At 36.0% G+C, this 23,870-nt stretch overlaps 1 protein-coding gene across 2 annotated transcripts in view; it reads right to left on the bottom strand.

Annotated features, from left to right (window-relative positions):
- LOC109419129 (poly(A) polymerase type 3) overlaps positions 1 to 23,870 on the bottom strand; it is a 76,726-nt gene that overhangs the window by 22,657 nt on the left and 30,199 nt on the right. For both annotated transcript variants that reach the window (XM_062860629.1, XM_029866483.2), the window contains exons 2-3: positions 23,717 to 23,858; positions 4,294 to 5,175 (exon numbers count right to left, since the gene is read on the bottom strand). In XM_062860629.1, coding sequence (XP_062716613.1) covers positions 4,294 to 5,026 — 733 coding nt within the window. In that variant the 5' untranslated portion in view covers positions 5,027 to 5,175; positions 23,717 to 23,858. The remainder of the gene's footprint in view (positions 1 to 4,293; positions 5,176 to 23,716; positions 23,859 to 23,870) is intronic.

The raw sequence follows: 23,870 nt of genomic DNA, 5'->3' as shown, positions 1-23,870 counted from the left end.
TTAACGCCAGCAGAAACCTCTAACAGAACTTTTAGAATGTTTGGAGGAAGTTCTGGATGAATCTCCGAATAAATTCATGAAAGAATCACTGAAGAGATTCCTGAATCAATCCCTGATGGAGTTCTTGGAAAATCATAGAAGAACTTTCTGGAGGAATTTCCGAATAAACTCCATAAGAAACTCCAGACGAAACTTTCAAAGGAATCTCTAAGGGAAAATTCGGGAGGAATCTGAGAAGAACTGGAGGAATCTCTGAAAGAACTACTGGAGAAATCCTTCGATTAACTTCAATAAAATCTCCTGATAGATCTTCTGGAGAGATCCCTGAATAAATTTCTGGAGAAATCCCTTAAAGGATTTCTTTTCAGGAATTCATTCTAGGATCTCCGGATATTTCTTCTATGATTCTTGTGGAAGTTCCGTCCTCAAGAAGTTCTTTGTCAATAACTCAATAACTCTCAATAACTTGTCAATGACACTCAATAACTTTTTCAGAGATTTATCCGGGACATCTCAGTTTCTTCAGTTTTTGCCTTTGGGGATTGTGACTGATATTTCTTCTACGGTATCTAATAAACTTCCTGCACAAGTTTCTCGAGAAAATCTTTTATACCCCCACCCGTACTGGACTTCTTTTTGGAGTAGCGGAAGGATTTTTTTTTGAGAAATACCCAGAAGTTAGTAAAGAAATCCGCTGAAGGATTTCTTTAAAAAAAACAGTCCAGAAGTAATCCCAAAAAAATCCGGAAATAAACATTCTTGATGAATCCCAGAAAAAGCTCCTTAAAGACCTTCATTACGAATCTCTAGAGGAATAAAAAAAAAACTATCTATAGAAATCCCAGAAAAAATTACAGAATAAATCAAAGATCAATCTGAAATTCTTAAGAAAAAATTCTAAAAATACCTGCTTAAATTAAAAAAAAACTCCTTGAGGAAACTCAGACTGATGTTCTGGAGGAATTTAGGAAGGGTTTCTGGAGGGATCCCAGAAAAAAATATTTAAAGGGATCTCAGAAGATATTTCAGGAGGAAATCCTGAAAAGACTCCAGGAAGAATATCGACAGAATTTTTAGGAATTAACTTAAAAAACTTAAAGTTTTTCAGTAGGACCTGCTGGAGGAAATCCAAAATAATTGTCTGGGGAAATCTTCGAGAAAAAAAACCTTGAAGAAATTCCAGAAGGATCTCTAGGAAAAATCTCAGAAGAAACCGTTTGTGGGATCCCAGAATAAACTGCTTTAAGAATCTGAGAAATCGAGAAGGTCTTTTTGAGATTCATCTAGAAGTTGTTTTTCTTCTTGGATTCATTTTAGGCTAAATAGAAAACGCCTGGTTCTTCCGAGGAAGTGACTTTTTTTATTAGCTTTGGAAACTGGCTTGCGAAACTTTATCAAATTTCATGAATTTAATTCCTCGTTCTGAAATTTTTCTGATAGCATTCCTCCCAGAAGCTCCCTCTGGGATTCCCGAGAAGTTCCATCTGGAATCCATCAAGATTTTCCTTCCACGTTTTCTCCCGTAGTTTCTTCTGGTATTCCTCCTGGAGTTCTTTTTTGAATATTAAAAGAACTTCTAGAAGATTCCTAGAAGTGTTTCTGGGATCCTTCCCTGAAAAAAAAAAAAACGTAGAAGAAATACCAGACGGATCAACTGGGGAATTCTCGGAAGAAGGTCCAGGAGAAATTCCTAAAAGGAACTCCTTGAAGAATCCTAGAAGAAATACAGTGGTGACTGGATTTTGTCAGCCCCGGATTCTTTTGAATCCGAATTGAACATTTTGTAATAACATTTTGTTCATAAAATTTACGACCAAATCTTTCATAGCATCTGAAAAGGAAAACAATTTTTGTGAATCAACATATTTCTGATCTTCTAGCTCTAATCCCATCTTACTTTTCTAACTAATAATTTATCAGGTATCCTTCGTCTTCTTTGGAGAAAATTTCTACAATGTTCCCTCGGATCCTTCTGGTATTCGTCCATGTATTCATGCTAGGATTTCATGCTGGGATTCCTTTGCGAATGCCTGCTGCAATCCTTCAAGTAGTTCCTCTATGTAGCTAAGGTACACCGGGGCAAGTTGAAACGGGTGGGGCAAGATGAAACAGTGGGTCAACATGATGTTTTCTAATGATGATAAACAGTTTGATCGCCATAACGCATAGTTTTTGATTCAAATAATCTCTTGACGAAGGATAAATTACCAAACTGTATTGAAATCTGTTTCAAAACCTCGTGTTTCATCTTGCCCCACCCGTATCAACTTGCCCCGGTGTACCTTACTATAACAATTCCTCATCTTTTCTGAGAATTTTCCAGGAGTTCTTCAACGCATTTTTCTTGGAGTCCTCCAGAGATACCTACAGGCATGTCTTCATGGCTTCCTCTAATAATTCCTTCAGGAACTTCTTTTGCTTTTGGTTACATTGCTAGCCATATTCCTGAATCTTTGAGCTTGCTGGCTCATCCAACAAACGTACTACTTTTTGATCAGCTTTGGTTTTTTTTTATCTTGGGATTCTTTCAAGAATTTCTGCTAGAGTTTCACCAGGATGTTTTGTTAATAGGTTTCGACTGGATGGTTGTTGATTTTCATGGAAAATTTCGGCTTGCAGTCTAACAATTTGCGTTGATTAATTACTGATCAGTAATTAATCAACGCAAATTGTTAGACTGCAAGCCGAAATTTTCCATGAAAATCAGTTTCACCAGGAATTCCTGTAATTCCTTAACCAAAGCTTGATAGGATTGCTCCACAGATCTCCCTTCTGAGATGCTTCGAGAAACCACTATTAGATTTTTCCAGAAATCCCATTAGGGTTTCTCCCGGGATTCCTCTAGAAAAATCTGCTGTAACTTTTCTAGGGATTTCTTCAGAAATTCTTTCTGTGATTCCTCCAAGGACTTCTCCAAGTACTTCTCCAAAAATTCCTCTAGTGGTTCCTGCTGGGGTTTAACAAGCAATTTATCCAGTAGTTTTGAGATTTCCCTGGAAATTTCTCTGAGAATTCTTCCAGGTCTGTTTTCAAGAAATTCTTTAGGGATTTCCATTTCTCTAGTATTTTTTTTCAGGTATTGCTCCAGAAATTCCTTCAGATTTTTTTGTAGGATTCCAGGAATATCTTCATAGATTTTCGCAGGGATTCTCCAATAATTCCTCTAGGAATTCCTCCAGGTATTTCTCTAAGCATTCCTCCAAGCGTTAATCCAGGAGTTTCTTTTGGTATTCCTCTAGGAATTTCTGTTGGGAATCGACCAGGAATTTTCGTAAGGAACTAGTTACAAGGATTCCCCTTTGAATGCCTCCGACGGTTTCTCAAGAATTTTCTCCCGTTATTTCTCCAGGAATTATTCTATGAATTTCTTTAGAGATTTCTACAGGGATTCCTTAAGAAATTCTAAGGATTCTTCCAGGGAATCCTGGGATTTCTTCAGAAATCTAACTATGATTTTTTTAGGATATTTTGCAAGGATTCCTCCAGGAATTCTTTATGGGATTCCTCGAGTAATGGGTTTCTCAGTGGATATTCGGAGATTCCGTTAGGATTTTCTGCAAGGATTCTTGAAAGGGTTTATCCTGAAATTTCTCCTGGGATTCTCCCAAAGGTTTCCCAAAAATTTCTGAAGTGATTCCTCTGCAATTCTTTAGTTGCTTGTCCAAACGTTAATTTTGATGGCTATTGAACATTGTATATTCATTTTCATTGACAACGTAGTGTTGTTTTTCAAATGCAACTATAGATGATACAAACAACAGTTTCCGCTCCAGCCGGAGGAAACTTTTCGTCAAAACGAAAAATCCTCCACTGGGTGTTCCGTGTTGTTCGTTGCCTAATGTTAGTGAATGTTCAATCTGTGCAACCTCTGGTTGAAGACGGTGTAGTGTCTTTTTTTTAATACCATAACGAAGAAATCATAGAAGGGAAATCTCAGATTTCAAGAGGAAGAAATAATTAAATTCACGAAGGTTCCAGAATAGATAAAAAAAAACTGGCCACCCAGGCGGCCGGCAAATTCAGGAATATGGCCAATGTGATCAAAAATGATCACAATGGCTAAAAATAGAAAAATTTGGTCATCACTTGGGAAAAAACATTCCTCACGACAAACCAGAAATATTCCGGAATCATGTCACTAATGACATTTCTTGTTCTACATATATAAAATCTACATTATCGGTTATTTTCTAGGAAAATGTTGAAAATCGGTACAGAAATCACAAACCATAGTCACTTTATGATAACTAAGAAAGTATCAAAGGTTAATATGAAATAAAAAGAGCTACTCACTTTTGGCCCACAGCTTGATCGCCCGCAGGGCCAGCCGGAAGTTGTCGATGTCGGGAACCAACCGCAGTATTTCGTCCGTCACTCGGCACCCGTTCAGACTGCGCACCGATTTCGGGTCCAGATTCTTTAGCAGCTTGTCGTCCCGCAGATCAAAGTTGTCCGGAATCTCCTTCAGCGCCAGCCGCGCAAACAGCAGATCGATTTCGATCCCATCGAAGTTCATCTTGATGACAGGTACGAACGCTTCCTCCACGGCACGGCACTCCGTCACTTCCGGTTGCTTTTTGAGCAGCTCGAAGAACGACCCGAAATAGTCCGCCCGTTCGATATTGCGTGGGGCTACGCAAAGGGCGTCAATATCCGCGCCCTTGTGATGGACCCCCAACCGGTAGGAACCGAATGTGTAGATTTTTCCGCCCAGCTTCTCCGCCAGGGCTTCCGGCATATTCTTCGAGATGGACACATCCCGTACCCACTGTTTCACCAGGGTATTCAACTTTGCCAGAATTTCCATCCGATGGTTGAGTTCCGATTCCGCCTCGAACACATTGTACGGTTCGAGGGCTTTTTCCAGTTCCGTCGTCTTCTGGATGTCTTCCGGTTTCGGTTCCGCCAAACTGATGGCCGAAGTCATTCCAAGCGTTCGGGTATTGGACTGGGTCGGATTGGTACCGGAGGAGGAACCGCCGCCGCCGCCACCTCCTCCTCCTCCGCCATTACTGGCGCTCCACATTGTGTTGATCGACGGTTTGCTGACGAAGATCCTATTCGGGCGTCTTAGCTGACCAGCTGGTCCCACTGATGACGCTACTGCCTTATAACGATTCGATACTTTCGATAGCACTCGACTTCTGGTCCTGCTGCCGCTTGCATCAGCATTAGCTGTGGAAAGGACAATGGTCATTGCAATTATTAGAACAGGTGTGACGCACAACTAAGTTTTGAACAAGTTAAAGAGCACAATAATCGAACTTGACGACTAGAAGTTTCTAACATAACGCACCTTTCTCTCGACTGCATAAAGGATGTTGTAGGTAAGTGAAAATGCTATGCTTTCTATGAGATCTATCGCATAAGTATACAGTGACTCACGCATCATGTTGGGTAGAGATGAATCATTAGAGAAGGATTGGTACCTGTCGTGCGAACAAAAATACACGTAAGCAGAAAAAATGATACCCCGGGCAAAAAGATCAGCCGAAACACAAATTTTAGGTAAAAATCACATTCTCCCTCACATCACACAAAGGCCATCAGAAATAAAAGCAGGGGAAATCATTTTTGCGACGTTTTAAGTTCACCCAAATTCGAATGAAATGAACTTTTCTTGTGCAGAAACAACTAATAGGGTAGGAGCATCAATTTAGGTCATGTTTAACCATTGAGCTACACCTTGACCACTATCGCAATCAAATGTGAGGCTGTATCTAACAATTTTCTACTATGGAGGCAGAAACAACATATTTAATTCTGATCAATACATTGTATAAAAGTTACCAAAATCTGCATTTTCGTCTGGTTGTATCATCATTAGTCATTCCAAGAGTAAATCAGTCAGGTTTTACTGTAATTACTGTTTTAGAAGAACGTCACCTGCGCTTTTTAGCTTTGCATTAGATCGTTAATAGCCGGACCCTGAATTTCTTATACTAGCAATATCTACAGGGGGTGGCCAAAATGTTTGGGATAGGCAACTTTTTTTCTCCCACAAAAAAATTCAACATGCTATAACTTTTCATAGAGTTCATCAAAAAATCTCAAATTTTTACTGTTTATCAACCTATTATATGTGCATCATTGGTACAAATTTGGGCTCGATTGAATAGTTTTTCGCGAAGTCAGAACCGTTCGGGTAAAACACTATTTTTAAGACAACTCATATTTGAGCTGTCATATCTCGGAAACCAGTGAACCGAATTGAATGAATTTTTCAACGTTCATCAACAATATATTAATACTTAATACAACGTTATTAAATGTAATATTTTCTCACGGCGAATTAAGTTATACCGGGTTGAAATTTTTACCCATATAGAGGAAAATAAGTCAAATTTACAATACCACACAAAAATTACTAAACGTGTTCTTCCTTTAATCTAAATTGGCTCTAATATATCTGATTAAAGATAACTTGAGAACAGAAGTGGAAAATCTTTGGACATCAACACTAAAAATTATTGGCATTGACATAAAAAAAATACATTTTTTCGAGAAATATCCAAAAAGTGTCAATCCATGATAACGTTTTTCATCGTTCAAAATGTATGTATGTTTTAATAGTTTGCGAAGCATTTGTATATTTTTAATGTACGTTCAAAATTTCATTCGAGTCGGTTCACTGGTTTCCGAGATATGACAGCTCAAAAATGAGTTGCCTAAAAAATAGTGTTTTACCCGAACGGTTCTAACTTTGCGAAAAATTAATCAATCGAGCCCAAATTTGTACCAATGATACACATATAATAGGTTGACAAACAGACAAAATTTGAGATTTTTTGATGCACTTTATGAAAAGTTATAGCATGTTGAACTTTTTTGTGAGAGAAAAAAAAGTTGCCTATCCCAAACATTTTGGCCATCCCCTGTAGTTGTATAATGTTCATAATGCAACTCATTTGAGTTGCATTATGAACATTATGCAACACAAATGGGTTGCATTATGAAAAAAATCATTGCATAAAATTTTTTATGCAATTTAGTATCATAATTTACATTTTATACAACTCATTTTGGTATCATAATGGCCAATTTTTCCGAACTGGCTCATTATGCAACTGAAATGAGTTGCATAATGAAAAATAGTTGTATAATGTTCATAATGCAACTCATTTGAGTTGCATTATGAACATTATGCTACTCAAATGGGTTGCATTATGGAAAAATCAATGCATAAAATTTTGTATGGAACTCGTTGCAAAACTCGATTTTTTCAGTACTCTTCGTATTTATCCAACTCGGCAAGCCTCGTTGGATAAATGTACGACTCGTGCTGAAAAAATGAACTTTTTGCAACTCGTTACATAAATAACATGTATGGAACTCGTTGCAAAACTCGATTTTTTCAGCACTCTTCGTATTTATCCAACTCGGCAAGCCTCGTTGGATAAATATACGACTCGTGCTGAAAAAATCAACTTTTTGCAACTCGTTACATAAATAACTATTACAGTAGCCAAAATTTGTAAATTAAACAAAATACTTGTCTATTCACTAACATATGTATGTAACGCATTACGTGTAACGCGTAACGCACTATGTGTTACGTGTGGAATGTCACAAATAACTAGCATAACACACGAAAATTTATAAATATAAGTCATGCAATATGGATTGTTCATTAAAACATAGATTTAAACAAAAAAGGTACGAATTGACCTCGGCTTTTTTCTGCACCGGTGGTGTTTCAGCATGGTCAATATGGAGTGAAAACTGTAGGCACCCACATTGATACTTCAACTTTGATGATCGATGTGGCCCAAACCACTAAATGATAACATTTCAAATTTTGACCACAACATTCCCTATATTTCCTGACGCTACAGTGAAATTTTTATGGAGCTACTTGAATTTTTCACTGAAATATGAATTTTTGAAAAAAACTATGCCCAAAAATAACTTTTTTCATATACCGTCAAGGCGCCATTCACCGTGGGGGCTCCATTCACCATGTGCCTTCGAATATTTTCTCATTATTTCCATATTATGATTGAATGATATGACACTTTCCCTTCAATTTCACCAATACAACATTGTATTGGTGAAATTGAAGGGAAATTGTCATATCATTCAATCATAATATGGAAATAATGAAAAAATATTCGAAGGCACACGGTGAATGGAGCCCCCACGGTGAATGGCGCCTTGACGGTAAGTTATCATAACTCAAAATATATAATTTCTATCAATTTGAAATTTTGACCATACAATGTCAATATATTGACATGATGAAGTGGTAAAATTTTCAGCCAAAAATATTGATAATTGCCAAAGCTACAGCAGATTGAACATGACGGATTTTGGGAGAAAAATTCAGCTCGGTTTTTTTTTGCTACTGAGTGTATTTCTTGGGAGTTCAGCTTAGACTATTTTTTTATAATTTATGGTTTAATGAAACCTAACTGCCGACTACTACTACCATCTAGCATTCAATTGTGGAACTAGATTAGAGGTGGGTTCGGCGCGAAACTATAATAAACTATTGGGAACTCTGCCCTCGGACGCATAAATGTCACATGTTACATTAGAAATACCTTACGATCAGCGGGGATGGGGAGGAAATGTTGGTTAGATATCTACTCAGAATGTGTCCAAGAACTTGGCCCACTTCATAGATATCTGGAGTTGGAAATTGGATAGGGTTTAATGGGATGCTAACTCAATTCAACTATCGAAATATACATAAATTCATAGGTTGACAGAATATTTCAAAAATACGTACCTAAATATGACTTTTGACATAAAAACCTCAAAAATGTCGAAATGTAACATGTGTGACATATATGCGTCCGACGGCAGTATAGTTGGTAACAAACAACGATGTATCTATATGCAAACATATAAACACAAAAAAGTTAGATGCGTAGTTTTCACAAATATACTTATATGAACATTTAATGCAATCAATTATCAAAAACTGATCTAAATTCTCTAGTTTTCTTTCTAAATCACGCATGCAGCATTTGCTTACTTTCACGAGTTACGTTGTTTTGAAAAGTGCTTGTGCTTGAAACTTATAAAATAGAAATGTAAATATGAGGTACTCCACGTTGGGCGCTTAGATACGAAAATGAAATGGAACATTACAAATTCACAAAACGCATAAACTGATCAGTGGCGATTCCCTAACCTCAAATATACTTGTTCAACAAGTATAACAAAATAGTAAACATGACGAGATTAACTCTCATTCAATTCTTTTTTGATCCTAAATCCTAAATTGCAAGTTTTAGGGGCGTTTAACAGGTAAAAAGTGAGGTTACCAGACGCCACTGAAATTTACAAATAACATAAATAGTGCCCAGTTATCCAAATGGATAACAAAGTTCGATCTCAGGATGACGAGGTTTCAGAATTGCTCTTGGTCCCGGGTAGAGGTGAAGTACTGACGATCAAAACGTGATATTGGTTTGATTGATATAAGAGATAAAAAATCTGAAAATAATATCTCAAAAATGTTCCTGGAACATCTGAACAATATCAAAATTTGATATTTCAAGATCAAACGAATAGCTTGGTGCTATTGGTTAGATCTTACAAGATCTAAATATGATCTGATGGTGATGTTCCACGAGTAAAATTTAGATATTATTTTTAGATCTTTTATCTCTTATATCAATCAAACCAATATCACATTTTGATCTCAATATCAAAACATGCTATTATTGAGCTCTTTTCCTCTACCCGGGGTTCTTCTTTTTCATCTTTATGGCTCTACGTCCGCACTGGGACTTGGCCTGCCTCGCTTTAACTTAGTGTTCTTTGTGCACTTCCACAGTTATTAATTGAAGGGCTTTCTTTGCCTGCCATTGCATGAATTTGTATATTGTGAGGCAAGTACAATGATACTCTATGCCCAGGGAGTCGAAAAAAATTTCCCGACCGGAATGGGAATCGAACCCCCCGTCTCCGGATTGGCAATCCATAACCTTAACCACTAGGCTAACTGAAGACCCCAATTGCTCTTGGTCTATCACTCAATTCCGCAATCGCATTTTTCCTGGCAGGTTGCCTTTTATTCGCAGCGTCAGTATCGGACAGTATCGGATAAAGCCTGCGCACTTTAGAATCGGTACACTTTCAACCGGCTGCAGATCAAAAACGGTTAAACCTAGAAAAAAAAAATTGTAAGAAGCAAATGGAGCTTATTTATTGTGTTTTGTAGGAAAAATATGAAAAATTCAGTTTTTATTTCTTAAAGATAAAATTTTGACCTGATTGTGAAATTCATGCCATTTTATTCTGCACAAACCAATGATCGTCAACATTTGCAAATTTCACAGCTTACGGGCTGATATTTCCACATGAAACAAAATTATATGCATCAAAGATATGCTCAAAACAAGTTACGACATTAAACTCTTGACAAATATGGTTCACAAGACCATAATAAATTTATAGCCTTATTGTCCATTCACGCTATATTCAAAACATAATTTTACTCAAAGTAATTTTTTATGAAAAAATATTCCCTGGGATCGTTTTTTGGATCTACAATTCCCCAATTCAAGTGGCCCAACTTAGTTCATATCGAAACCTGGATTATTTTTGGAATTATTAGCAGTTTTCCCTCACAGTATTCGGAAATTAACAGTCATAAGGCTAACTCCTCATAATAAGCCTAAAATAAGATAGTTTTCATGGATAAAATACTAAAAAACATATAGATTGTGGAACTATAAATGTGATTATATGATCACAAATAAAAAACTTTTGAGTAGATTCAGTTTTATTTAAAAAATCGTTAGATATTTCACGCCATCAAAATACATCCAATGAATTTCGTCAGCAACAGTCCATACAGCTTTCGAGCCACGATTATTTATATTGTTCCGCATCAAATCGTTGGTTTCTTGTATACCAATACTATTCGTATAGTATCCTTCCCGTATGCGTATTTGCCGAACTAAAGTTTATGCGAAAACAACTTTTTTGACCTTAAATATCTATGCAAGCCTTTGATTTTCCATAAATCCCTTCAAAGGCTTACCATAGCTATATTGGAAATTTTAAAACACTCATGGAATATTTTACCTCCCTAAATCAACAATCATAATACCAACAACTATTCTATACTACGTCATTGGTGGGTTTGGTAATTATATATGCCTACACAAATCTTGAATCTGACAATGATTGGTTTCTGCTCAATGTGTGCAGAAAAAACTGGCACTATTTACAAATTCTGATCAATAGTTCATCTAAAAATATAAAAACAGCAAATTTTATATTTTTCCTGCAAACTACAATAGATAAGCTTCAATTGCTTCTAACAACACTTTTTTCCAAGTGACACCGTTTTTGAGCGGCAGCCGGTTGAAAGTGTACCGATTCTAATGTGCGCAGGCTTTAAAGCAATAAGACCACCAGCCGTGTTTCATACAAAATGGCCAAGTTTAACGATATGACGCTCGGTTTCTAGTGAACCTAAGTGTATTTGAATTTTGAAATTGGTTGAAATTTTTAAAGTCGCCATGGAATTATGTGAATTTTGATAAGACCATCACGTTGGTTATCAATTCAATAAAAGTGTCCTCATTCTTGAATGCCATCCTTAATACAGGCGTGCCTCGATATTACGTACCCTCGACAGTGCATAGACATTTTCTGCCAGTGAATGATGACATTGATTAGTCATCATATCTGGTATCATCTTTCTGGCGTTACATCCCAACTGGACAGCCTGCTCCTCAGTTTAGTGTTCTGTAAGCACTTTCACAGTTATTCATCAAACACTTTGTAAATAGGACGTTAGAAAAGGCACGTTTTTTGCCATACGTATTAAATATTTGACAGTTCTCAACTAGCATTCTTCCATGAGTTTGAAGCCTACGAAGTTACGAAGCTTTTTTGCGTTAAAGACATTTCGCTTGGGGTCTGGGAAACATTCACTAGAGTTGTGGACATTATAGTGGCATCCGGATAGGGTTGCGGTTTGTACTACGCGGTTGCCAAAATTAAACTAAATCAAGATGAAAAGTCTGCTACTTAATAACTTTCTGGTGGGATTCGCCTAGGAGCTCTTTCAGAAATTCCTCCAGGAGTAGCTTTCCTTATTCCTCCAGTATTATCCAGGACTTCTCAGGGAGCTCTTTATGAGATTCTTCAAGGAATTTATTTCAAGGGTCCTTTCATGAATCCTTTAGAAGTTCCCTCTAGGATTCTTCCAGCAATTTCTCCTAAGATTCCTAAAGAGGTTTCATCTAGGATCCCTTCAGGAGTTATTTCTGGGATTATTTAGGAACTCTTTCCGGGATTGCACTTGAGATTGCTTCCGGCATTTCTTAATGAGTTCCGAGATTCCTCTAGGTATTTGTATGAGATTTTCTTCAGGAGGTTCCAGGAAATCCTTCAGAGATTTATCCAGAGATTCCTTCCAAAATTTCTCCAAGAAATTCTTCTGAAATGTTTCCTGAAGTTCTAGGATTTCTTCAAGATTTTCTTCCAAGATACCTCCAAGAATTCGTTTCGAGATTCATCAAGTATTTTTTCCTTGGATTCCTCCAGGTCAGTACTTCCCAAACTGTGAGGTTTTCTCGGGTGCGCCGCAGGCTCTTGAGCCGAAACCAAACAAACAATTCAATGTACCGTGTATGCACCAAACTTTGCGCAGTTAAGAAAAATCAAATTTCTAATCGTTATAAAAAATACAAATAAACAAATAATAGCATGAACAACATGCTCATACGATAGACTAATGATCCTTCTTTGAGTCTGCAATATTTAAAAAATCATAATATGAACCAAAAAATACTTAAAATAGAAAAACAATGTCATTGCCTTGTTCCTAACTTTGCGCACAAAATCTTCGATTGTTCCTAACTTTGCGCATGGTGTGCCTAATTTTGCGCATGCTATGGATTGCTTGAAAAAGTCATCAAAAATACTATTATATAATGTTTGCCCATTGAACTAAAGTTATTCAGGTAGTGTGCTCTTAGGGGCTGTTCATAAACCACGTAGACCAAAATTTGGCAATCTCAGACCCCCCCCTCCCCCCTCGTAGACTTTTGTCCATACAAAATTTTTGAAATTTGTATGGAGCGTAGACTTTGGCCAAACCCCCCCCCTCCCCCCAAAAAGTCTACGTGGTTTATGAACGGCCCCTTAACTGATCTTTGTTGAAATACTTTGTCCTACGAGAGAGGGGCGACGGAGGCCTCCGGCAGTTCTTGAATTCGTCTGCGGTTCGTACTAGGCACCTACCCTGTGAACAATCCAAAATTCATGAGGGGTTTTCCAGTGGGTAGAGATCAAAGGTAAAAGCTTCCTGATAAATGGAGTGATCGTTACGGATAGGAACAATAAGGGATCGTTTAAATATGACGTCCATCTCTGGTGGGAGGGGGGTGGGGTTGGAGTTTTCTGAAAAAGTGTGATATGCCATGTATTAGCTATAGGTACTATGAAGCGTGACGGGGTAACCCGGGGGAGGAGGGGGTTCTAAAATTTAAAAAAATGGTGGACGTCATATTTGAATCGTCCCTAACATTGACCGCCGGAAAAGTCAAATGAAGGACTGTTCACAAATCACGTAACATTGTAGACAGACCAAGAGTGCCTGCCGTAGTGCTACGGTTCACACAATTTTCTACTAATTTCCATACAAAATTTGCTACATGGTGGAGGTAGGCCTGAAATTGTCAATACAATTGTTACATAATATTTAAATGGTTCATAAGTCATGTATTCACGTTCATCATGCATTTACTGAAAGTGCGCAAAAATTAGGAACACAGTGCAAATATTGGTTCCAAACATTGCGCACCACTATTTACTAGTTAAATTGAAAAAAAATATTACGAACTGTGATTGATATTACTAGAATATCACCTTTTTTGTAAATTAACTGCAAAATTAATCGTCGTTGCACAGTTTTATCGGAGAAAATGTTGATTTTTAGTAGAGTTACTTCTTGGCAGCCGTGTTAAGGCGAGGCAAATTTTGACGTTTTTGTGTATTTTTTGTTTATTATTCAACATAAACAAAGACTTTATGGTAATATAATTTTCGCCAAATAATGTTTATGCTTACACAATGCTAGTGCAATGATTAAACTGGTGAAAATGTTGACATTTAGTTATTTTTTTAATTATTTTACAAGAATGCGCAAAGTTTGGACCTGCGCAAAGTTAGGTGCGCACACGGTACCTATTCAAAAAATTACCATCGCCATCGTGTGGTCAAAGCATGTTTATATGTTGGGCAGTCTCCATCGGTGCCGTTCAGCTGTATTTCAATTTTTTTTTAAAACGTTTTCAATGATTTTTGTTCAAGCTCAAATGTCTGCACTCTGTAATTTAGCTTGGTTTTCGATTGTTTTCTATCTTAAACTTTTCGGTGCACATTTTTTTTTTGCAAATATTCAAAATGCAGAATCTTTCAGTGATATGCATCACCATCATGTATTGTGCATTTCCCACCTCACTGGACCCCTTTCGCAGTTAGTATAAGTGCGGGATCGTGAATAAAACTGCGATTTTGCATCGCATCGTTTCGGTGTCTTCTGCGCACTTATTCAGCACCTTGTAATGCATAAGTGCGCAGAAGACACCGGCACGATTCGATGCAAAATCGCAATTTTATTCACGATCTCGCACTTATACTAACTACTAGTGGCGCGGCACACCTCATTTATCGATATTATCGATATCGTTTTACCGAATTATCGATATCGAAACGATATCGGTTTCCAATTATCGTTATCGGATCCGATATCCGATAATGAATAAAATATGACATTTGTAACTACAAAAGGGGTCTAGCGGGGTGGGAAATGCGCAATATGACCCATCACCTTAACAAGTAGTTATCTATCTCTTCATGCATTTGAGCTTAAACCTTTGAAAGTTTTGTATTGTTACACTTGCAGAATTTCAAAACTATTCAATCTTTATCAACGATTTTTTTAACGAGAAGCTAGCTAATCTTTGAACCCATGGCTTTCCTTTCGAAGACAGAATCCCACATTTTGTAAGTTGGGAATTGATCCCAGGTCCTCAGCGTGATAGGCATGTGATCAATCTATGGTCCGCGCCGTATTAAAATAATAAAAAAATCTTTGTAAAAAATGTTGGTGCGCCGCAACATTTCTAAAATTTTTGAAAGGCGCCGCGATAGCAAAAAGTTTTGGAACCTCTGCTCCAGGTGTTTCGAGATTCATCCAAGACCTCTGGCATACCAGTATTGTGTTGTTCCGTGCTATGTATGCAAGTGCCGAAAAATAGTATCGCACGATCGTATCGGTTTTAGCGATAGGTCGACAGGAGCTCGAGTAAATAATTGATGATCGGTGAGCTTGTTGCTTGTTTTTTTCTTTGGATAACACAGTAAATGTATCTATTGATTAAAAAGCATCCTTCATATATTCGACCAAATTTTTCATTAATTTTGTTTTATTTTAAATGAATTCTCCTGCATTTTTGTACAGTCCGCCACCTTACGGTGCTGGCCTAACTAATTTGATCTGTAATTATGCGTCAGTATTCTGCACAAGTTTGTGCGGTCCGTCACTGTTAGTGTCGGCACAAAATTTTGTTTCAATATAGAGATTTCATGGCAAGTAGTATATTGGTTCACCAGTCCTCCTAATTACGAGATGGCGCAAAATCTTTTTTATTCCATAAATTTTCATTCAAAATTTTCATGGTCTCACCATTTTTCCAAATTGTGAGGTGACACATTTGTGTCTATACAGTATGGTTGCATGGATCGCGCTTACCAAAGTGAATCCTTGATCTATGCAGCAAACAAAACTCCTTCCCGTGACAACTGTGGAGGGTCCAGTAGTACATACAACCTCTAGTAGCAACAATTGTCGAACTAACATTCCTTCCCTTCCTCGGTAGACCGTAAGGACGTGGCCAGCGCCGTTATTGACCTAAAAGTTTGAGCTCTCGAAACGTGTACATGGAGGATGGTTACAAATCCCAAGCCCCAAGCCTATTTATTCTCTGTGCAATTTCGCTAGCTCAGGTCAATCACGGAGTAGCAACTACGAAGTGTACGGTCACCAATGTTCATGCTCATGCTCCTCCAAGACCTCCGGGATACCTCTAGGAATGTCTTCAAGTGAAAGAAACTCTGGGGGGAGTACTATAAGGAGCAATCAATTCTAGAAGATTTTGAAAATATCACGGCAGTAAATATTGCATAAGAAAATACATATAGGATGCTGCTATCACAAGATATAATTGATCTAGATTGATTTCTTTATATCTAGACTTGATTGGATGGTTATAAAATATAACGCTAATAAAATCAATATAACTTCCCAAAGAAGAGATTCCTCCGCGAAGCATCCCCATTCCACTAAAAAAAATTCCAACGAAGATAGAACCCTGAACAAGCAAAATCACGCCATATGTTAATTTCCAGCAATCCTCACGTTTATTCCTTGATTTAAAAATTATATTAGAAGTAAAAATATGTGATTCGATAGTACGTACGATTTGATAGTACGTACACTAAACGAAGCGATGGTGTACACACTATCGAGGTGTGCCTGTGTTGGTCCTAGTTAATCAATTATCAAGCACCAGATATTGATATAATTATATGTACTTTTGAAATAGCAATGTAGTGGTCCTATTATTTTGTCGAATCCTATACCCGTAACTTTTTATACAGGGTGTTAGGTTCCTGAGTGCAAACTTTTTAAAGGGTGATAGAGGACCATGATTGGTGAAAAAAATTGTTCTACGCCTATGGTCAAACCTCAACCGTTACGTAGTTATTGAACTTCCCATGTTTTTGACTCTTATTGCCTTAATTGGCTATAACTTGAAAATGGTAAAACTTATCGCAGTTTGTTGACCCTTATTTGAAAGATTATTAAATTTTCTATCAAATGGCATCATTGAATCGATTGGTTTAGTTAAATACCTAAGTTTTCTAGAGCAAAATAGCTAAAAAATAGTGTTTTAACTCCTAAACTACCAAGGGTCCAAAAAAAGTCGGAAGTCCAACTTTGACAAGGCATTTCTCGGCCGTTTTTCAACCGATTTCAAAACTTTTTTTTACGATGGAACCGGACAGGTTTCAAGATCATCGTCCATTTAAAAAAATTTAAAATAGATGCGTCTACCCAAAGTTATTAAGCAAAAGGCACTTCCTAGTTTTTTTTGACAGCGCATTTTTTGCGCACATTGATCAATAAAACAAAATTTAAAGCGATGACATATGGTTTTTTCGACTCTAAATCATGCGTACAGGTGGAGTGAACATGTTTATGCAATATTAGTGATTTGTCAGTACACTGATAATTTACCTTACTCAAAAAACTGCTAAAATACCCTATTTTTCACATAAACTAAGCAATGATTCAAAATTCAAAGCGATGACATATAGTTTTTTTGATCTTAAATTGTTCGTAGGATAGTACTCGACATCTTTGATGAACAATGAAAATGTTCTAATTACACTCTTATTTTGTTTTACCCGGAAAACTACGAAAATTCCATACTTTTTACACAAAGTAGTCAACAAAACTAAATTTAAAACGATATCATGTAGTTTTTTTAGCCTTGAAATGTTCGTAGCAGTTTGGGGGACATACTTGAAGAATAATAGTGATGTTTTCATTACACTCAAATTTTGATTCACTCAAAAATCAACGAAAGTACCACATTTTTCACGCAAAGTGCTTAACAAAAATAATGGCTTACAATGCAAAGTAGTTTTTTACCTTTAAATTATTCGTGAAAGCTTACTGGACGTTCTTGATGAGTAATAGTGATGTTTTCATGACACACTTAATTAATTTTACTCGAAAAGCTACAAAAATACCATAATTTTCATACAAAACAGTCAATAAAACAAAATTTAAAGCCATAACATGTAGTTGTATGGCCTTAAATTTTCCGTTACAATGTACTGGACCTGTTTTTGATAAAATGTTGATGTTTACATTACACTAATATTTTGTTTTAAAAAAATGTACGAAAATACCACAAAAAAAGCGAATGAACAAAATTTAAAGCAATGATAAGTAGTTTTTCAACTTTGAATATATCGTAGTAGTTTAGTGGATTCATTTGAACAACCTTAGTGATGTTTTTATTACACTCATATTTTATATTACTCAAAATACTAGGAAAATACCACATTTTGCACACAAAGTAGTCATCAAATAAAAATTGGAGTCAATGCATTATAGTTTTTTTTTGCCATGAAATTATTTGTAAATAATACTAGACTTGTTTGATAAACAATAGTGATCTTTCAATTACTCTCGTTGTTTTCTAAATTTGTTTATGAAAAATCAAAAACAACTCATATAAAGGGAACTTACTATGCGCTGCGCATAGTCACATGTTGATGTACCGTAAAAAATATATTTTTACACAGATAATTATTTTTGATAGTTAAAAGCACTGAGATGTTCACTCAGGTGGAGTACTGACTCAATTTGTTATTTGTAGTTTTATAAAATTCTTCATGTTTTTATACAATAAATTAACCTGACATGTTTCATACGGCTTTTCCCATCATGCTGATACTCTTTGCGTTGCAATCTGTAATATTTTTTGGGATTTAATATGTTTGTCAGGGCACTATCAAAGTTTCCCCAAAATGAAAATGTGATTCTCGCTCATATGAAAAAATAATATTGATCACCCAAAACAATTAAAACTGTCCAATCCTTACATTGCAATTATAACTGAGACACCAGTACTTGTTTTAAGATTATTAATTCAGGAAAAATACATGAAATAATATATTAGGGAAATTTGCTGAAAAACTATCAAAGCTACCCCGTTTTTCGGTATTGCATCAGAAACTCTTCTATATACATTTGTTTTTCAGAAATTTCCCAAAAGGTGCATTTATATTTTATGATATCTTTCAAAGATTCTTTCAAAATATTTTGTCGTGGGTTCTTTTCGAAAATCTTTCAAAAATATTCCAGAGATTCCTTCAGGGATATTTTCAAAAACATGCGGAATTTATTTCGGGGTTCAATTTCTCGAGGAATTCTTTTAGAAAACTTTTGAAATGTTTCCGTGTATTATTCCTTTGGGTTTTCATCAGAAATTCTTCTAGCGATTGTTTGATAAATTTCTCAATATTATCATATTTTTTTCAGGAATCTCTTATTTTTTTTCCTGGATCATTTTCGAAGTTATTTTTCTGGCTTTCTCCAGTTCTCTCAAGTTTCCATCCTAGTTCCCATGCAAAGTGTTTTTCTTTTATTTGCTCCCATTAATAGTTCCTTCCGTAGTTTTTGTCGATACTTTTTAGAGATTTCACATAATTACTTCTGGAATTACTGCCAAAGAGTTTTCCGATATTTCTCCTGAATTTCTTCGCTGGTTTTCATCCGGAGTTTCTCCCGGGATTTCTCTTAGAGATTTTCAGAGTTCATTCATGAATTTTCTAGATATTTCCTACCAGAGCTTTTTTCCGAGATTTCCCAGTTCTTCTCAGGATTTCTTCCGAAGTTTCTCTCGCGTTCCTCATTGCATAATTTCTCGCAAAAATCACGTGGATTCATTCCGACATGTCTCCGGTTATTTACAACAATGAATTTTGTAGGTTATCTCAGGCAGGAGGTTTTCCGAGAAACACTTCTAGAAAAGTACAGTACTGGACGCATTGACCGATTTTCATATAAAATGCTTAAGTTTGGAGCTCTGTATTTCAGCTTCTAGAGCACAAACTCCGAGAGTAATCTAAGATAAAATATTAAAAAAAAAAACTCTCGCAAGAACCTTTATAAAATATTCCGGATGTTACTTCTGTAGAAATCCGGGGAGAAACTCGCAGAAAAAAATCATTGAAATTGCTTAAAACTTCGGGAGAAATCCCAGAAGCAATTCCTTCAGAAAACTCGAGAAAAACTCCTTTAAAATCCGGGAAGAGCCTCAGTTGAAATTCCAGCTATAGTTTCTGTAAAAACCTTAGAAATCCCGGAAAAATCTCATGGAGAAGTACCAAGAGGAATACCGGAAGAAATCGCGGAAAACCTTCAAGAGAAATTCCGAGAGAAACTCTAAGAGAAATTCTACGACAACATCTGATATCTGATCTGAGCGGCAACGCGCCTGTCTAGTGAGTAGGAGTCGTGAGTTCGAGTCTCACCGAGAGGACGAGTAACTTTTTCGCAAATTTCACCTCAATTTGTCCATTTCTCACTCACGCCAGTATATGTAAAGTCTAGCTTTTGGAATAAAGTAAAACTTCCATTCGGCTGGTTAAGCCGTAAAAATCGATAATTAATTAATTTAATTATCTGATATATATTCCAGGAGAAAAGAGAATAACTTCCACGAAAATTTGTTTGGGCAAAACGCAGGAGGAAATATCCAACGAGAGACTCTGAGAGCAAATATGGGAAAACCTCTGGAAGAAAATCTATAGGATTCTCATAAAGACAATATTTGGATTTCAGAAATCTTGCAATACTCTCCAGGATTTTTTCCGGAAAGAACTGTTTGAATCTAGGGTAAAAATGTCGATAGGAATACGAAAGAATCTCCGAGAGGAATTTGAAAAGGAATCCCAAGAAACAGGAATGAAAGAAGGCTGAAAATCTTTCCAATAAAGACACATAACCTAACCTTAACTTTGGAAACCAGTTAAGTTCGTAACTTTTTTTCATTTTCACAGGATTTCCGTTTATTTTTTGGTGATTGCTACTGCATGTTCAGGAGACCCAAATGGACTCAAATAAAAACAAATAAAAAAAAATCCCTGGTGAATTTTCGGTTTGCCTTGTATTTTTTTCAGGTAGTAGATAACCTGAAACTGGTACAAAAAGTCAGTAATAGAAATCTGCATGTGTTTGTTTTGAATTTTGTGTTATTGGCTATTTTGTGTGAAAAATATGGCACATTCGTGATTTTTTAGTAAAACAAAACGTGGATGTGATGTGAACATCAAAATTTTATCAAATATATGTCTAGTACATTCCAACGGAAATTTTTAAGACTAACAACTACATGCCATTTCTTTAAACTTTGTTTTATTGACTATTTTGTAAGAAAATTATGGTATTTTAAAAACTTGTTTGGTAAAATGAATTAAGAGTGTCATGAAGGCGGTATTGTTCAACGTTCAAAATTCCACGAAAAAATTGAAGCCAAAAAACCAGAATGCATTGCCTTATATTTTTATTTGTTGACTACTTTGTGTGAAAAATGTGGTATTTTCCTAGTATTCCGAGTGAAATAAAATATGCGTGTAATAAAAAATTCACTAGGATTGTTCAAATAAACCCACTAAACTACTACGATAAATTCAAAGTTGAATAACTACATATAATTACTTTAAATTTTGGCTTATTCGCTTTTTTGTGGTATTTTCGTACATTTTTTTTATAAAACAAAATATTAGTGTCATGTAACCATCAACATTTTATCAAAAACAGGTCCAGTACATTGTAACGGAAAATTTAAGGCATACAACTACATGTTATGGCTTTAAATTTTGTTTTATTGACTGTTTTGTGTGAAAATTATGGTATTTTTGTTACTTTTCGAGTAAAATAAATTAAGTGTGTCATGAAAACATCACTATTACTCATCAAGAACGTCCAGTAAGCTCTCACGAATAATTTGAAGGTAAAAAACTACATTGCATTGTAAGCCATTATTTTTGTTAAGCACTTTGCGTGAAAAATGTGGTACTTTCGTTGATTTTTGAGTGAATCAAAATTTGAGTGTAATGAAAACATCACTATTATTCTTCAAGTATGTCCCCCAGACTGCTACGAACATTTCAAGGCTAAAAAAACTACATGATATCGTTTTAAATTTAGTTTTGTTGGCTACTTTGTGTAAAAAGTATGGAATTTTCGTAGTTTTCCGGGTAAAACAAAATAAGAGTGTAATTAGAACATTTTCATTGTTCATCAAAGATGTCGAGTACTATCCTACGAACAATTTAAGATCAAAAAAACTATATGTTATCGCTTTGAATTTTGATTTATTGCTTAGTTTATGTGAAAAATAGGGTATTTTAGCAGTTTTTTGAGTAAGGTAAATTATCAGTGTACTGACAAATCACTGATATTGCATAAACATGTTCACTCCACCTGTACGCATGATTTAGAGTCGAAAAAACCATATGTCATCGCTTTAAATTTTGTTTTATTGATCAATGTGCGCAAAAAATGCGCTGTCAAAAAAAACTAGGAAGTGCTTTTTGCTTAATAACTTTGGGTAGACGCATCTATTTTAAATTTTTTTGAATGGACGATGATCTTGAAACCTGTCCGGTTCCATCGCAAAAAAAAGTTTTGAAATCGGTTGAAAAACGGCCGAGAAATGCCTTGTCAAAGTTGGACTTCCGACTTTTTTTGGACCCTTGGTAGTTCGCGGGAGTTTTTACCCCCTCGGTAGTTTAAGTGTTAATTTGTTTTTGTCAATTATCTTTGAAACATGCGTAATAAATTAAAATTCTTTCTTTGGCAAAGTTGTGGCCCCTGTTCCACTCTACAATTCGTCCTTTGACATCAAACTTATACCTCTTATCGTTTTCTTGCAATTTTGATTTAAACATCGCACTTCAGATTACAAATTTGCAACTGTCATGGTAAGCACTTTTTTGTGCACCGTGCCGCACATTTTAATCAAAATTGCATGAAAACGATAAGAGACAGAAGTTTGGTGTCAAAGAACGAATAGTAGAATGGAACAGGGGCCACAACTTTGCCAAAGAAAGAATTTTAATTTAATACACATGTTTCAAAGATAATTGACAAAGACAAATTAAAACACACTATTTTTAGCTATTTTGCTCTAGAAAACTTAGGTATTTAACTAAAACAAACGATTCAAAGATGCCATTTGATAGAATATTCAATAATCTTTCGAATAAGGGTAAAAAAACTGCCATAAGTTTGACCATTTTCAAGTTATAGCCAGTAAGGGCAATAAGAGTCAAAAACATGAGAAGTTCAATAACTACGTAACGGTTGAGATTTGACCATATGCGCAGAACAATTTTTTTCACCATTCATGGTCCTCTATCACCCTTTAAAAAGTTTGCACTCAGGAACCTACCACCCTGTATAGTGAATAGAAGTCAATCAATTTATTACAAATCAAAATTCACGTTATTTCATGGGGACTGTCAAAATTTTAGACAAATCGGTTCACTAGAAACCATGTCGTCAAACTTGACCATTTTGTATGATAGACCAAGAGCAATTATGAAGCCTCGTCATCCTCGGATTCGACTTCGTTATCCAAATTCTTCGATGAATTTCCAACAAATACTGAAAAACATCTCAGAAACTTAGTAAAAATTTCCTTCAGGGAAGATAAAGAAACTTTAAGAGGTGTCTGACGCCACTTGATAATTCTTATGCTTAGTAACTTATCTGAATGACATTAGGTTTTCCTAGACCTTGCTGAAAATTCTTACCAAAAATCATTCACCATAAATGTTGGAAATCATACATTCCCTAATAGGCTCCAAAGGCTATTTTAAATGTCCTCCATGGAAAAAAAAACTCCACCATGGTTCACAATTAGTGTGCTCTTCTTGCTCTGTTATATCAGTCAACTGCAACAGGAAACGCTCCACAAAGCATTCCAAAACATATTCCCAATATTGCATCAGTCCCCGAAAAGCTTCATCACAAGCAGCTAGCTGGTGATTACAGTGTATTGCAATTCTCGAAATGCATGTTGCAATACTTTGTGGAGCGATTTCGTACTGTTGGAGGCCGGTATATAAAAATGTAATAAAGTTTACTTACCCTCTGTGGCCTAGCACGCAGGCAGCCTCCAAATTTTCTGCTTTCAATAAAACGGGTTTTCCCCCGTTCGGTTTTTCGAATTTTCCACTTTTCCCTTTCTCACCCTGTTTAAGGGGGTAACTCTGATTCGGCGTCTACTCCTCTATAGTTTTTG

This window comes from Aedes albopictus, chromosome 3, assembly GCF_035046485.1.
Source record: "Aedes albopictus strain Foshan chromosome 3, AalbF5, whole genome shotgun sequence".
NCBI lineage: Eukaryota > Metazoa > Arthropoda > Insecta > Diptera > Culicidae > Aedes > Aedes albopictus.
Note: the sequence above shows the minus strand (reverse complement) of the source record. Positions and strands in the feature narration are given on the sequence as shown.